The 14,913-nt window shown below is 59.8% G+C and overlaps 1 protein-coding gene across 1 annotated transcript in view; it reads left to right on the top strand.

Moving 5' to 3' along the window:
• CCDC40 (coiled-coil domain containing 40) overlaps window positions 1-14,413 on the top strand; it is a 42,319-nt gene extending 27,906 nt beyond the window's left edge. The window contains 8 exon segments of the mRNA XM_048223038.2: window positions 2,819-3,064; window positions 4,058-4,271; window positions 5,272-5,441; window positions 5,563-5,654; window positions 8,262-8,382; window positions 11,036-11,224; window positions 12,866-13,024; window positions 14,144-14,413. Coding sequence (XP_048078995.1) covers window positions 2,819-3,064; window positions 4,058-4,271; window positions 5,272-5,441; window positions 5,563-5,654; window positions 8,262-8,382; window positions 11,036-11,224; window positions 12,866-13,024; window positions 14,144-14,392 — 1,440 coding nt within the window. The 3' untranslated portion in view covers window positions 14,393-14,413.
• Window positions 14,414-14,913: the final 500 nt, after the last annotated feature.

Genomic DNA, 14,913 nt, shown 5'->3' with positions numbered 1-14,913 from the left:
ACTCAGCCCCGGACATGCTTGCCATGCGTCTTCGTCCACACTTCCGAGAAGCTGCTACGGCAGAAACCCAGGGTCATGGGTGGGGGAGGCAGACCTGCGCCAGAGCCTCTGCCCCGCCAGGCTTGGCCTTCCCGGCCCCGAGCCTCCCCCACGAGAGCGCTCTCCCGCTCTCCCAGGGGTCTCGCTTCACTCCGGGCTGTGCTCAGGGGTCCCTGTGTCCTTACTTGAATCGTTTCTTCTTTGCTTCATTCCGTGGTGTGACCCGCTCTGGCGTCCCCTGCCTCGGTGGGCCCCCTTGAGGACCGCATGGAGGCCACCACGGCTGCACCAGGCCTAGGGCACATCCCCGCAGACGGCCTGCCCCAGGGCGCCCCTCCAGTCTCAGGAGGAGAGGGGGGCCCACTCGGCCCGTCTGCGCATAGCAGCAGCCACACGGACGTTTCCTCGCTCTCCAGCCCACCAGAAGCTTCCGTCCGAGGGGCGGGAGATGAGAGGACGTGGGTCCCTCCCGGCCTGCGGTTAGAGCATGAGTCCTGCTGCTGCGTGATCCTGGCCTCTGCCTTCGTGCTGTCCCTGTGTGAGCCACCTGGCAGGTGTTGGAGGTTTAGATCGAGCCGTTCATTACGGTGAGAGCAGAGTGGCTGGGGAGCCCGAGGCAGCGCCCCTGCGTGTCAGCGATTGATGGCCATTGTTGGCAGGTGGATACTGCCCAGGAGGCGGCTGGGCTGAGACAGCTTGTGGGGCTCACCTGTCCTTTCAGGAGGGCACGGCTGCTGTCTACCTGGCCGGCAGCCTGAGGCGCCCTGTCCCTCCCAGACACCTGGGAGGAGGGCAGCTTGCTCCTGCCTGGTTACAGCAAGGAAGTGGGGACACAGGGCTGGAACCAAGCTGTACTCAGCTGGGTCCCCTTGGGAGGTCCTGTCTGATGCTGGGGTGGGAGTGTCCCGCTTATCCTTTCTCTGGGAAGTAGGGGCAAGACCACCTGCTGGGAGCAAAACTAGGGGCCCCGCGCTGTACCAGAGAAGCTAAGGAGCGTGGGGTGTGTGAAGTAACCCGCCAACCCTTCTGCCAGGCTGCGCTCCTAGGCCCGCAGACCCCCAAGCCCCCAGCGCCCCCTGCAAGTGGTACACACACTACCACTGATGTCCAGCGGAGGGCAGTAAAGAGTCTTGGGCCACAAATTTGTCCATTATGATTGCCCAAGAGATGCAAGCCCAGCTCTTCAAAGGGGACACTTTTTCCAAACTGTCCAAAAAACCCCCTGGGATCTGGAGCTGGGGTCCGGAGAGAGGGCAGGCACGGGTCAACCGTGGGTCTACAAGTTAGTCCAGGAGCGGTACTGATGTCCCAGGAGAGGCCAGGGTAGTCTCAATAAGATCAAATAGTCCAGGAGCCCTTTGACTTAGGAACGGGGGCCCTATAGGGCAGCAAGCACGGGGGCAAGGAGGAAGGTGGGAGCCCCTGGGAAGACCCAGCTATCCCAGACGGTCCCGGCAGAGGCAGGTGGCTCAGCCTGAGCTCAGAGGGCTGGAGGGCTCAGGAGCGTTACCATGGGGAGTGGGGTGACCGAGATGCTGGAAGCTTCTGCTCCTGGTGGGCAGGGTCTGGCTCTAAAATCCAGGAATGTTGGGCATCCTGCCGAGTCCCCCACGGTGGCTGGTCAGAGAACACATGGGAGACAGAGCCAACCAGGGTCTTGGGGGCAGAGCCAAGATGACCCGGGAGGACAGGGAGTTGGCAGGGGCCAGGGGCCAGGAAAGAGCTAAGACTTTACGTGGGCAAGAGCTGGTGGGCTGGATGGTAGGGTCAGGGCACAGCCACAGCCTGGGGAAAAGACCCCATTTCCAAAGGAAGCCCAAGTGGCTATGCCGGCCGCGGCCCCCTCTCCGGTTTCACAAACATCCTTACAGTAAACCCTGGGTCACTGAGAGCCACCAGAAGAAGCAGGGGGTGCTGGTCAAGACTTTCAGGACAGTGGGCGTGCCCCAAGAAGCCCTCAGCTGCTCAGCCAGGCTGAAACTCCTGCCCCGGAACCCAGGGCTGCACCTGGGTGGCAGACGACAGCAGCGTAAGATACCGTCTTCCCACGGCTGTGTCCAGCTTTCCAGCAAAATGTAAGGACACTTGTCTGGCCCACCGAATACAGAGTCATTGTTGAACTTGCCACACCATTTCTTAGAATGGGGACACTGGTGACAGACTGCAAGCCCAGAGAGGAAGGAATCCGTTTCCTTCACCAAAACATACCAGCTGTCCAGACCAGCCCCTGGGCACCGAATTCAGAACTGTGGGACAGAAAATCTTTAAAAATAAAGGGGGGGCACCTGAATGGCTCAGTCAGTTGGGCAACTGCCTTTGGCTCAGGTCATGAATCCAGGATCCTGGGATCAAGGCCCATGTCGGGCTCCCTGCTCGCCTGCTCGGTGGGAGTCTGCTTCTCCTCCCCCTGCTCAGTCTCTCTCCTTCAAATAAATAAATAAAATCTTAAAAAAAAAAAAAAAAGAACCGTGGAACAGGACGGAAGGAGCCATGCTGACAACCACAACTTGTTTCCTAGGCCGTAAGGACAAGGGGCTATTACACAGCCATGAAAAATGACACACGCATAGCCGTCCAGATCGAGCTCATTAAAAAGTGGCTTACAAACCTAGGCGTAGAGAGCGATCCTGTCTGGTTTGGGGGGAGGTTATACGTAAAAACTAGAAGGAAGGGGGGGCTGACCGCGTGGCAGCAGCTCAAGGAAATGACAGCCCGGCCGGCTCACTTAGAACCCCCCAAGGACAAGAGTGCTCAGACATGTTTCCTTTTGCTAATGCAGGTGACGCATCTGTCCAAAATTGATGGCGACATTGCTCAGACCGCCCTGGACATCACCAACACCAACTGCAGGCTGGACATGCACCAGAAGACGCTGGCCGAGCTCGACAAGGAAGTGAAAAAGGTCAATGACCTCATCACCAACAGCGAGCACGAGATTTCTAGGCGCACAATCCTGATTGAGAGGAAGCAAGGCCTCATCAACTTCTTCAATAAGCAGCTGGAGCAGACCGTCTCTGAGCTGGGGGTAAGGCCTCCGGGCCGGGGGAGGCCGCCCTGGTCCACACCGGTGCCAGGCCCTCTCGGGGACTTCTCTCGTTTGGAAATGAACTCACATGGAAGAGAGCCGTTCCTTTCCCCGCCCCTTTTACGGGTGACATGGCATTTGGGCTGCAGCTCTGAGAGGACGCTCTGGCGCTCCGCGTCTAGCTAAGAGCCTGCCCAGCTCACCGTCTTACTCCTGGCATGGGCGCCCCATGCTAGGAAGCGTGGATGCCCCAGGTCAGGGGCTGCCTGCAGACCTTCTCCTGTCAAGGTCCAGAGAGTAAATATTTCGGGCCACACAGTCTCTGCCGAGGTGACTCACCCCTGCTGTCATGAGCAGAAAGGCAGGTGATAAGTAAATGGATGTGTGCAAGAAAGCCTTATCGGTGGCCCCTGAAATTTGACCATCTCACTTTCACCCGGCCCCAAATGCTCTTTTGTCGCATGCAAAGGCAGCGAGTGGGGTCGGACTGCTGCTCTGAGAGAAGTGATCTGATCGGTCTGAGGCTTGAAGTCCTATAGGTTACCCAGGTCTCCCTAGCATGGGGCGCCCATGCCAGGAGTAAGACGGTCAGCTGGGGCAGGCTCTTAGGTACACACCGAGCACCAGAGAGTCCCCTCAAAGCTGCAGGACACTAAGGGAATCCAGTCCCCGGCCCGTGACGGTCTGCTCCTAAAAGAAAACTTGCTAAGCCCCTTTGAGTAATGGAGGCCCTGCCAACCCTGCCCTTAGCCCCACAAGGCTGCGGCGTGGTGGGGAGGGGGCCACAGGCCTCCCGCAGTGGATCGGGGGCATACGGTGGGACCCTTAGTGCCCCCGAGGACATGCCCCGCCCCCGCCGCCCCCCCCCCCCGCCCCCGTCCTCGCACAGATGCGTGGTCTCAGACGGGGGCCCGGCCCTCCTCAGCCCACCCGGAAAGCAGACCTCTGAAAACAAGGAGGCTCGCTTTGCTTTTTGGTGAATGTCACTTGTAGGGGGAAGAAGTGGGGCCTCTGGAGCTTGAAATCAAAAGACTGACCAAGCTGATGGAAGAGCACAACACCAACGTGACACAGGCCCAGGTGACCTGGCTCCGCCTGCAGCAAGAGATGGTGACGGTCACGCAGGAGCGGGAGGAGCAGCTGGCCTCCCTGGACATGTTGAAGAAGGAGTTGCACATCTTGGAGCAGAAGAAGCTGAGGATAGAAAGTAAGTGTCCGGGGTCTGCAGCCCCGCTCCCGGGGGTGGGGGGGTGGGGCATGCTCACGGGCACGAGGCCGTGAAAGCAAACCACAGGCTCCCAGCGCCTTGTGTGAATATGAGCCGTGGCCTGACCGCCAGCCCCGTCGCCAGCACGCCAGAAATATCGAGAAAATTTACTGGATTTAAGTTCACACACAGAAGTGTGCTCCCAGAGACAGGGGACGGAAGGCTTACCGTCCTGCCCAAGACAGGGCGGCTTGGCTGGGTGTGCAGACGTGCAAGCCGAGCTCCTCTGGGCTCATCCCCTGCTCAGGGAGATGGGGACACCCCGTGCCCTAGACTCAGGGCTATGGGGAGAGCAGCTTTCTTCCTCTTCAGCTGAACTTAGAAAACCGTCCCACCACAGGCTCTCCAGCCCCTGTCTTGCCCCTGGGGGTATAAAAACCAGGGGTCTCTAATGTGCCAGGGTGCCCAGAGGAGGAAGATGGGCACCCTTCCCAGTCACCGTCCACCCCCACTGCCCCCCACTGAGACATCCTGGTCCCACCTGGGTCACCAAGCAGCGATCCATGAAGGTCAGCCCAGCCATGTGGCCCCTCCAGGGAAATGCTTCCTGCTGGTCCGGGACCCACGCCACCTGGACACCTCATACCCAGAGGCCCCGCGGCCTTCCTGGCCTGCCCTGGGGGCACCCAAACCCCTCTGTTGGAGGCCAGGGTGGTGTTTTTCTGCCCCTCGCCCCTGAGCTGGGCGGGGTGGTGTAGGGGGCAGGGCCCGCCTTTCCTGGAGACCCAGTGTCTGTCTGAGTGCCAGCCCAGTCCCCACAGGCTGTTCTCGGGGCAGGGGGCTTGCCCCCACCGTCCTGTCCCCCCACCTGCTGGCTGTCCACATACGGTCCTTTCCGTTGCCTCACAAGGCCAGGCTTTGGGAACGGAGCGGCCAGTAGGGCCCTGAGTGGGGTGGGGGCTATTCTGGGAACATGGCTACACCCGCGTCCCCTCTGCAGGCAAGATCGATCAGGAGAAGAAGGAGCAAAAGGAGATCGAGCGTCACATGAAGGACCTGGACAACGACCTGAAGAAACTCAACGTGCTGATAAGCAAGAACCGGAGCAGCTCCGAGGGGCTGCGGCAGGACGGCCTGGTGACAGAGCAGGAGTTCGTGCGCGCGCTGAAGGTCAGGGCTTCCGCCGGATTCGGCCCGCGGGCTCCCACCTGCGCAGGGAGGAAGGGCGCGCAGGGGGCCCTCGCGTTCCTCGGCGTCCCCCACAGCCGGCCGCGCCCCTGTCCCCGCACAGGCCTCAGAGAGGGAGACCATCGACATGCAGGAGAGGCTGAACCAGCTCCAGGATGAGAAGGCGGCCACTCTGAACAACCTGGTGGAGGCGGAGTGAGTGCCCGGCCCCACCCTGCTCCACTATCACTGCGCCTGCGCAGCCCCCAGGCGCCCACCGTCGTTCCCAGCTGCCAGGGAGCAGTTCCGGAGCCTACACTGGGCGCGGGGGTGGGGGGGGTCCCACGGAAGAGCAGGGGTCACCGCCGGTTCGGCCACCCGCCCTCACCAGCCCAGTCTTTGGGGAAATTGAGGGGCTTTTTTTTTTTTTTTTAAAGATTTTGCTTATTTACTTGAGAGAGTGAGTATAAGCAGGGGGAAGGGCAGAGGGGGAGGGAGAAGCAGGCTCCCCGCAGAGCTGGGTGCCCCATGTGGGATCTCAGGACCCTGGGATCATGACCTGAGCTGAAGGCAGGTGCTTCACCGACTGAGACACCCAGGTGCCTCTTGAGTGGCTTTGTTTGGGATAATTTTTGAAATTTATTAAAAATTATCTCATTTTTATGATGCCCAATTGTAAGAGTCATCCCCCCCAACTGTAGCATTCTAAACTGTAACAGCGTGTGCGAAGTAGACGGGGGACATCACGCATGATCCCAGCCCCTCCCTTTACCGGGACATCACGCATGATCCCAGCCCCTCCCTTTACCGGGACATCACGCATGATCCGGGAAACCGCAGTGCATGCGTCGTTCTTGTCTGCTGGCTTTTCAACAAAACTGGGTAGTTCTACACGCTGCCCCTGAAGCAGCTTTATTTATGGATTTCCTGTGGGCTGACATTTCCACCGGGAGCGGCTGCTGAGCCACCCCGCGTGGCTGCTTCAGAGCCCATGCAAGGCCCTTCCAGCTCGCTGAGCCCGCGGCCCGTCCAGGCGGCTCTACCAGCGCCAGCCGGGGCTTATAAACCACAGAAATGTATCGCTCACGGCTGTGGAGGCTGGAAGTCCAAGGTCAGGGTGGCAGCTGGGGTGGGTGAGGGCCTCTTCGCGGTCGTGGGCTTCCTGCTGTGTCCCCGCGGGTGCTCTGTGGGGTCTCTTCTCTAAGGGCGCAGATCCCCTTCGTGAGTCTGCAGCTTGTGACTCAGGCGCCTCCCAGACATGGCTGGCTCTGAACACCAGCACGCTGGGCATCCGTGTGGGGGGAGGGACACAAACCCTGAGCCAGGGCGCGGGCACCCGTCTTTGCTGCTATGTGAACAAGTATGGTTGACACGCTGAGTTACAGTGGTTTCAGGCGTACGTGCTGCGGGCATGTCGGTGTAGTTGTCGCTCGCGTTGTCGCCGCGACACCAGGACAGCTCCACTGACCAGACTCTATCCACAGAGCCTCTCGTCCTGGGACTCAGTCGTTCCACGGTCTTTGCTAATATCCCGCTGACTTTTAGGCTATTGGTCTGTTGGGGCTTTTTCTGTCTTACGGAAACTGCTACCCCATACACGTGCTTTTCTCGGCAGTTCCTAAGTCACCTGCTCTGCTCTTCCGTCTGTCTTTTTATGCCTACGGTTTGTCCGTGTCACGGGCCGGCAAACCCTTTCTGTAGAGTCAGGTGGTCGATGTTTTCGGCTCTCCCAGCCTCGCAGCCCCGCCGAAGCCATGTAAGTCAGCTGTCACGGCCTGTAAGCCGCCGTGGACGACACAGAGGTGGACAGGCGTGGCCGTGCGCCAGGAAAACTTGATGGTGGACGCTGGAGTTGGGATTTCACATTCTTTTTTTTTTTTCCTCCATACTCAGTCTTTGAATTCTGCTGTGTATCTTCTACTTATGGCACATCTGGATTCGGACTTAGCCGAGTTCAAGCACTTGGTAGCCACATGTGGCCGGGCACCATATTCAGTGGGACGGGAGAGGCCCACACTGGCAGCAGGTCGGGCTGTGACAGTGTCTGTGGGTCCACATTCCTCCTGCCAAATGAGGAATGGCCCCTGCCCCCCTCCCATTGGGAAGGTCGGGGTGCCTATGAGGCCCAGCCCGTGAGCCCCACCTGCTCCCCAACCCCATGCTGGGTGCTGTGGGGGGAGAGGCCACAGGCGGGCTCCCCTTCAGGAGTACTGGGCAGGCGCTGGCAGGCTGATCCTCTGCCCCTGAGCACTGTAGGGGAGGGGCATGGCTTCCAGGGCATGGAGAGGGGATGGAGGAGGACAGCAGAGTCACCATCCAGCCTCCCCGAGGGTACCGGCTCCACAGAAACTCAGGTGGCTTCGGGCCCACTCTGCTGTCTAGGGTGTGACAGCCCCCTTCGCCCTGGGCTGGGTGGACTGATAGGAACTTGAGAAAGCATATCGGCCCCGGAGTTTCTGTCGACCTGCAGGTCGCAGAATGGGGGATATTTGTTTCCGTTTGGCAGTCAAGCCCCTCATTCAGTGCCTGGCTATTTAGACATGCCAAGTGTGAGCGAAAGAGAGAGAGAGAGAGAGGGTCCCTTTACCGGCCCCCGTTGCTCTGAGCCCACCCGAGCACACTGCGCTCTCCGGCTCTGCTCACGCCTGCCTTGCAGCCGTCCAGCCGTCCACTGCGGGTCTCGGCCTCTGCTCACGCCTGCCGTCCAGCTGTCCACTGCGGGTCTCGTTTTGAGCGAGTCCTTAGAGCTTCAGCTCACGGAAGCATCAGAAAGAAATCTCTTTAACTTCTGCAGCTCTCACGTTGCTTCTCCCACCTTTAAAGACACCAGATCATGCTGTGGGAGAAAAAAATCCAGCTGGCAAAAGAGATGCGTGCATCGGTGGATTCCGAGACCGGCCAGACAGAGATCCGAGCCATGAAGGCAGAGATCCACAGGATGAAGGTGGGTGGTGGCTCTGGGGGCTCGGCCTCGCTGGGGGTGGGCCCCCCAGGAACCACAGGGGCCTCCCTGGCCAGTGGCATGGATCCCATTCCCAGAGAAGGGCACTCGGAGCACAAGCATATGGGCCGCTCCGTTGCCGACCTCCCGTCCGGGGTCCGTCCACTTCGGTTCTTCCCTCGAGAAGAGGATCACAGACCCCACGAGACCCACACAGCCGTGTGCCGGTGTTTCCAGAGACACTCTTTGACCCTTGCCCCATGCAGTCAGCGCACTCTAGTGATTCTGAGGGCTGGGGGGCACCCCTGAATCTCACGACCCACTGGGGAGAGGCACGTGCTGTCGAGGAAAGGTGTCTCGCCCAGTGAAACGTGCTCAAAGAACACACCCGTCTTTTCCCTGGGAGCCTCGCTTCCTCTTTGCCGTCGTCCTGAGCTGGATTTCATGACCTCAGAAAAGGCTGGTAATTAGATCAAGGCTATCTCTGAGCCTTAGGGTACAGTAAGAGCAGGTGGTAAAAGCAGGCGGGCATCACTTCCACGATGCTGCTTTCAATCAGGACCCCTCTGTCTGTGGAGTGCGGGGGAACTCTGATCAAATGCACATGCTACTGATAAGTTTTTAAAACGCTCCATTTAATCGGCTTCAAACCACAGGAGCCACATGTGTTAGCTGTGGCAGGTCAGACCCCCCACCCAGCCTTGCGCACGCGCACGTGGGCCTGGCCGTCCCTCTGCCTGGGACTGGCGGCTGCTTCCTTTCCTTCACAAAAACGGGAGCTGTACGTATAGTTCAGCAGCTTATTTCTTAAGAAATAATATGGACGTTAGCCCGGTCTGTAACAGTTACAGAACGTCCTACAGAGATATCCTGCGTCGTGGAGCATTCCTGGGTGGGTGACAGTCCAGACTGTCCCAGTCCCTCACGCTTGCCCTAATAGCCTCTCTTACTGGCCTTGGTTGGCTGGTTTCCTGTGGGTTAGAAAGTGGGATTACAGGGCGGAGGAGTGAGTGTGCATTCTTGACTGGAGCCCCACAGATCACTTTTCCAAGAGGCGCTTGAGGACAGCAGCCTGGGCCCCTCTGGGTGTCATTTTAAGTTGAGCTGTTTAACTGAGCTCGCCCTTGGCGGCACAAACAGACAACCACACGATCACCCCCACTTTGTGATGTGCAGTGTCTCTGTCACCCTCGAGTCTTCCCCCCCCCACCGCCCTGTGTCTCCTGTGCTCCACTTCCCGCCCCCAGCACCCGACTGTCCCAGCGTGTCACGGAAGCAGGTCTTGCAGCACGAAGGATTGTGGGCGTGGCTTTTCTCACTCCCCGTACACAGCTGAGACTCGCCACGTCGGGGAGGTCCAGCTCTGTTTTCTGCATCGTTCCCGTGGGGCATCTAAGAAACATTGCCCAGCCTGAGGTCACAAAGATTTTTCTCTTAGGTTTTCTTCTAGAAGCTTCATACGTCCACGTTTTCTGTTACGGGGTATTGAGCACATGCCCATGCCTGTGTGTGTGTGTGTGTGTGTGTGTGTGTGTGTGTGGTGAGCACTTCCTCAATTGCCTATTTCCATTTTCTTATTTCTTAGCAATTTGGGGGAGGTTTTGCATGTCACAGTTACTAACCCCCTCCTTGGACACCTGTCCCACGCGTTCTCCCTCATCTGCTGCTGGCCGTCTCGCTCTGCGCCGGGTCTCTCCCCACTCACGGGGCCGTTACTGTTCATGCCGTAAGGCGTGTCTGTCTCTCTGCACGGCTTCTGGATTTCCTGCATTGCTCAAGACGGCCACCACAGTTTGAAGTGGCACAAACATGTTCCCAAGTGCTCTGCACATGTTTGCACGTCTTTAGATCCTGAATCCACCTGGAGTTAATTTTTGGACATGGCGTGAAATAGGGGGCCATCGCTGTTCTCTCCACTGAGGCGTGAGTCACGCTGGCATCCCCAGACAATCTGTGCTCGCTCGCTGAGCCAACGTGGCGCTGACGACAGCGCCCCCCCCCCCCGCCCCCATCTGCGCCGTCCCAATCCTGGGCTCCTGCCACTGCAGACTTTAAACCCGGGTGGGCTATGTCTCCCACCACCGTCCTTGACCTGGGGGTTCCTGCCTGTTTATCCTTTTTTATTCTGAACCAGCTTCACTGGAGCAAAACGTACACACAAGGAGTACTTATTTTAAATGTCCGGCTGGATGGGGTTAGCCCGGGCCCGCATCTCTGCCCCACCACCGAGATGGAACGCTCCTAGCCCTTGAGAAAGCCCTCATGTGGCCCTTATAGTCGGTCTCCTCAACAGTCCAGGGCCCCACAGACCCTTCACGTCACCATCTCCCAAAACCATGACCAAGAAATCAACGTTGGTGCAGGTCTCCCCATTCTCTTGGCTACTGTCCCTTTTCTGCTCCAGAATCCCACCCAGGCTGCATGTGGTGGTCCTTGGTCTGCTAACCTCCCCTGGCCTCCGACGGTTTCTAGTTTCCCCCTTGTCCATGCATTCTTTACAAGGACCGTTCATTCCGACCAGTGGGCGATGGCTCTGGATCCCTCTGTCCTCGGGCGCGTCCCCCGCGCTGTCTCCCTGCGGGTTCGGGGCTCCGTGGAGGTCATGAAGGCGGCACTGGCCGCTGTCCCTCACAGCCCCTCTGCCCTGTGTGCCCAGGTCAGGCACGGGCAGCTGCTAAAGCAGCAGGAGAAGATGATCCGTGACATGGAGCTGGCCGTCGCCCGCAGAGAGACCATCTCAACCCAGGCCAAGGGGCAGTCCAAGATGGACAAGAAGTTGCTCACCCGGACGAACTTCCACCACCAGCAGACAGAGCTGCGACGCAAGATCAGGGACATTCACAAGGTAGGGGCCGTGCGGCAAGGAGGGAGTGGGCCGCGGACCCGGCCCCTCTGTCCTTCCAGCCTGCTTCTCAGTGCTGCCCCTTCCCCTGCCCCCATTCCCGGAGCGGGAGTCAGGGCTGCTGAGTGAGGCTGTGTTACCAGGCTGAGAAATGGCAGTGGGGGACTGGGAGCTCCGGAACCAGACAAGACCCTCTGGGCCTGAGCCCCATGACCCGTGGGCCGGTGCTGGGTGAAGATGCGGCGGCTGTCCCTGTGCCCCTGAGGGGGGCCGGCTACGACAGGGCCTGTCTTTGGGAGCCTGTCTTGGGTTTAACAGAAGAGCTACGCAGAGCTGCAGCCCCGGGCCAGAGACGGCCCCCTTTCAGCCCCTTGCCGCCTCACAGAGATGGTGTCAGGGAAGCACATGTGAGTCCCCGTGTCTCTGAGCCCGACTGGGTGCTGGGGACAGGCTGATGCGCACTCGGAGGGTCCACACCCTCGTGCAGCAGGCCGTATCCGCGAGCACGTGCTGTGTGCCCTGGCCAGCACCCACTCCCTCGGCCGTCAACGGGCTCTAGCTCAGACTCCCTCCACCTCCACAACCTTGGGCATATGTGGGACCTTCCCAAGCCCATGTTTCCACCTCTGCCTGGCTCCCGGGTAGGTGAGGCTCACTGGAGACAGAACCCGGTCTCGGGGCCCCATTGGGCTCCAGACGTACTGTTCCACCCGAGGCTCAGGCATGTTGCCTGACAGCTCTGTGCCTCAGCTTCCTGACCTGTGAAATGGGTACTCGTCTCGTGGAGTTGTCCAGAGGGTTACATGGAGACTGTTGGAATAGCCTCTGAAGGTCTAAATCCTGTACAAGGAGAGATTAGCTGGAAATTACAGGCTTGACCCAACTGCTCATTTGGAACTTTCTGGAGGCAGCAGTAACTTGGTCCTTGTTGGCCAATCCTCACTGCCACGCTGGTCACTCATGATGTCCATTCCTCTCCACCCCTGGGGCTCCCCAGCTGCCGCCTCTGCCCTGCCTCCCTGACCCCCACTCAGCTCCAGTTCCAGGGGGGCTGCATCCAGTCCTCCTGTCACGCACACACCCCCACGGGCCACACGCAGCAAGCCCTCCAGTGTTTGTGCACAGACTAGCCCTTTGCACATCCCACATTCTCCCGTGTCCCCAGCTAGACCCTGAGAGTCACTCTGTCACCTCTACTTCATTTATCCACTGGACCCCACCAGCTGCTTCCGCACCACGCCCGGCTGCCCAGCCTCACTGACGGAGCCAGGCCTCCTCCACTCACACCCCAACACGCCCCACCCCACGAGGCCTTAGCTCCTGCCCCCGGCATCCGCCGCTCCCACTTGGCATGCAGCTGCCCGGCTGCCCCTGGTCCCTGTGCCCTTGCAGACAGGCCTGCTTCGAGAGGGGTCCCCCAGTTCTCTCTCGCAGCCATGCCTGCCTTTGGGGAGCAGTCGGCAGTGTGGGCTTACCTGGGCCCTGGCGTCTCACTGGGACTCACCCCCCCAGATCCTGGTTCCTGAGGGGCAGGGACTCCCTCTGCCCTTGTGGGGATCCTCCCCGGATTGTATCCTCCTAGCCTGACTCTGTCCACTAAGTAACCAGGAGGCAGGTCCCAGGACGGTCCCGTCTGTGTCCCAGGCCACCGAGGAATGCACCAAAGCCGTCTTGGAACTGGAAGAAACTCAAAAACTCATGAGCAGCTCCCTCCTGGAGAAGCAGGAGCAGCTGTCAGCGATGCAGTCCAGCACGGACGAGCTCGAGGCCGACCTGGACCGGCTCCTGGCCCTCAAGCAGCAGGTAGGCTGGTCCCCTGAGGCACCGGGGCCACAAGGAGCCAGGCACGGAGCCTGCCCCTCGCCGCAGCAGCGTATCCTCGGGCAAGGCCTCCTCCCGACCCGGTGAAGCCCGAGGACCCCAGCACTGCCCATCACTCTGTGATCACGCGCTCGCCTCATAGGTCCTAATAATCAATGATACTGCACATCTTTGTGGGCCAGGCACTGCCCTGGGTGCTCAGGCTACAGAGCGGGCCTCCTGGAGGCTACATTCTGGGGACAGAGGGACACATGACAAATGAAATGAGTGGAAAAGATAGCTCGCGTAATGTGGGCATAAATACTCTGGAGAAAAGTAAAGCAGAGAAGGGGCACTGGCCGGGGTGGGGGGTGGATTAAGTAGGGTGGTCCAAGAAAACATTGGGGTCCAGACTTGAAGGCGAAGTGAAGGGAAGTGAGCCCACTGGGTAAAGCAGGCCAGGAGGCCACTCTAGGAGCAGGCAGAGGCCAGCAGGCTGGACCTGAGGGCAGAGAGACCCCCCCCGCCGCCATGCTGGGCACGGCCAGGGGTGGCAGTGATCTCGACTTTGGGCTCTTCTCAGGGGGGTGGGAAGTCAGTGGAGGGTTTGAGGCTGAGGCATGGCTTGGGTTTGGCAGGGTCACTCTGGTTCTGATGTTGAAGGGTCAAGGCTAGACAAGGGAGGCCTACCTGAGGTGATGCACAGACTGGGGCAGTAGCCATGACGCTAGTATGAAGCTGTGGGATTCTGCATATAATTTCAGCTGCCCCAGTGGGCCGGCCTTCCTTCCTTCCTTCCTTCCTTCCTTCCTTCCTTCCTTCCTTCCGTGGGGTCAAGTGGGTCTGCAGGGTCCCAGCCTGATCAGCAGAGACCGGGAAGGGAGCGAAGGGAAGTGTCTACCAGGGGGTCAGCACCCCGCGGTATCAGATGTCTCTCAGACGATGGGCAAAGGAAGAGGCCCAGCTCACTGCCCATTGGCCCCTTCTCCATGGTTTGGAGAATCCCTGTCCTTCGTCCTTCTCCCCCTGGCGTTTCCCCCAGTCCTGAGTTTGTGTGTGGGGCAGTGGGCGTCCTGTTTTCAAACTGCATAACCTGATGCGGGGTCTCTCGTTCCACCGAAGAACCTCTCGGAGCTGGTGGCCCTGCAGACGCGGGTCAAGCACCTCCAGGCTGTGAAGGACGGGAGGTACGTGTTCCTGTTCCGCTCCAAGCAGTCGCTGCTGGCCGAGCACAGGCGCTTGGACAACCGGCTGGCCGTCATCAGCATCATTCTCGACCGCGTGAAGGACGAGTACCCCCAGTTCCAGGAGGCCCTGCTCAAGGTCAGCCAGACCATCGCCAGCAAGCTCCAGCAGCCTGAGTCCCCGTAGAGAGCAGCCTGGATCCCCCCTTCCATGACCTGCCCCACCCCGCCCCGTGGAAGAGACCAGAATGTTGTGTATGGAGCCATGTCCACCCTCAGAGAGTGATGCCCTTTTAGAGAAACGGGTAGGCCAGCACGGCGGATCCGGATTCTTTCAGCCCCCCAGCAGTTCTAACCAAGTCACACTGGACTTCCTTGGGATTCGGGGAAGCCCCTGCCTCCGCCCTTGAGAATGACCAGAGGGGACTGCGGTGCCTCCTCCTTGTGCCCAGGGCCTGCTTCAGAGTCCGGTGCGCGGTGTCCAGGAGGAGGGCGCGATGGAGAGCGGGGATGTGCCCGGCGCCCCGAGGATGCACCACGTCCCCAGTTGTCCCCGCGGTTCTCACCCCTCCCGAGATCCCCATCCGGGACTGGAGTGACTCCACCCCCGCCCCACTCCTGAGCACCTGCCACCTGGCGGCTTCTCCCTGGCGCCCTGGGAAAGGGCCTACAAAACAATTTCACTTTCAAACTTTTCAGCAGAAAAAT

The sequence above is a fragment of the Ursus arctos genome, unplaced genomic scaffold (assembly GCF_023065955.2).
Source record: "Ursus arctos isolate Adak ecotype North America unplaced genomic scaffold, UrsArc2.0 scaffold_24, whole genome shotgun sequence".
NCBI classification, from domain to species: Eukaryota; Metazoa; Chordata; class Mammalia; order Carnivora; family Ursidae; genus Ursus; species Ursus arctos.
The sequence above is the reverse complement of the archived record's forward strand: the minus strand, read 5'-3'. Positions and strand labels throughout refer to the sequence as shown.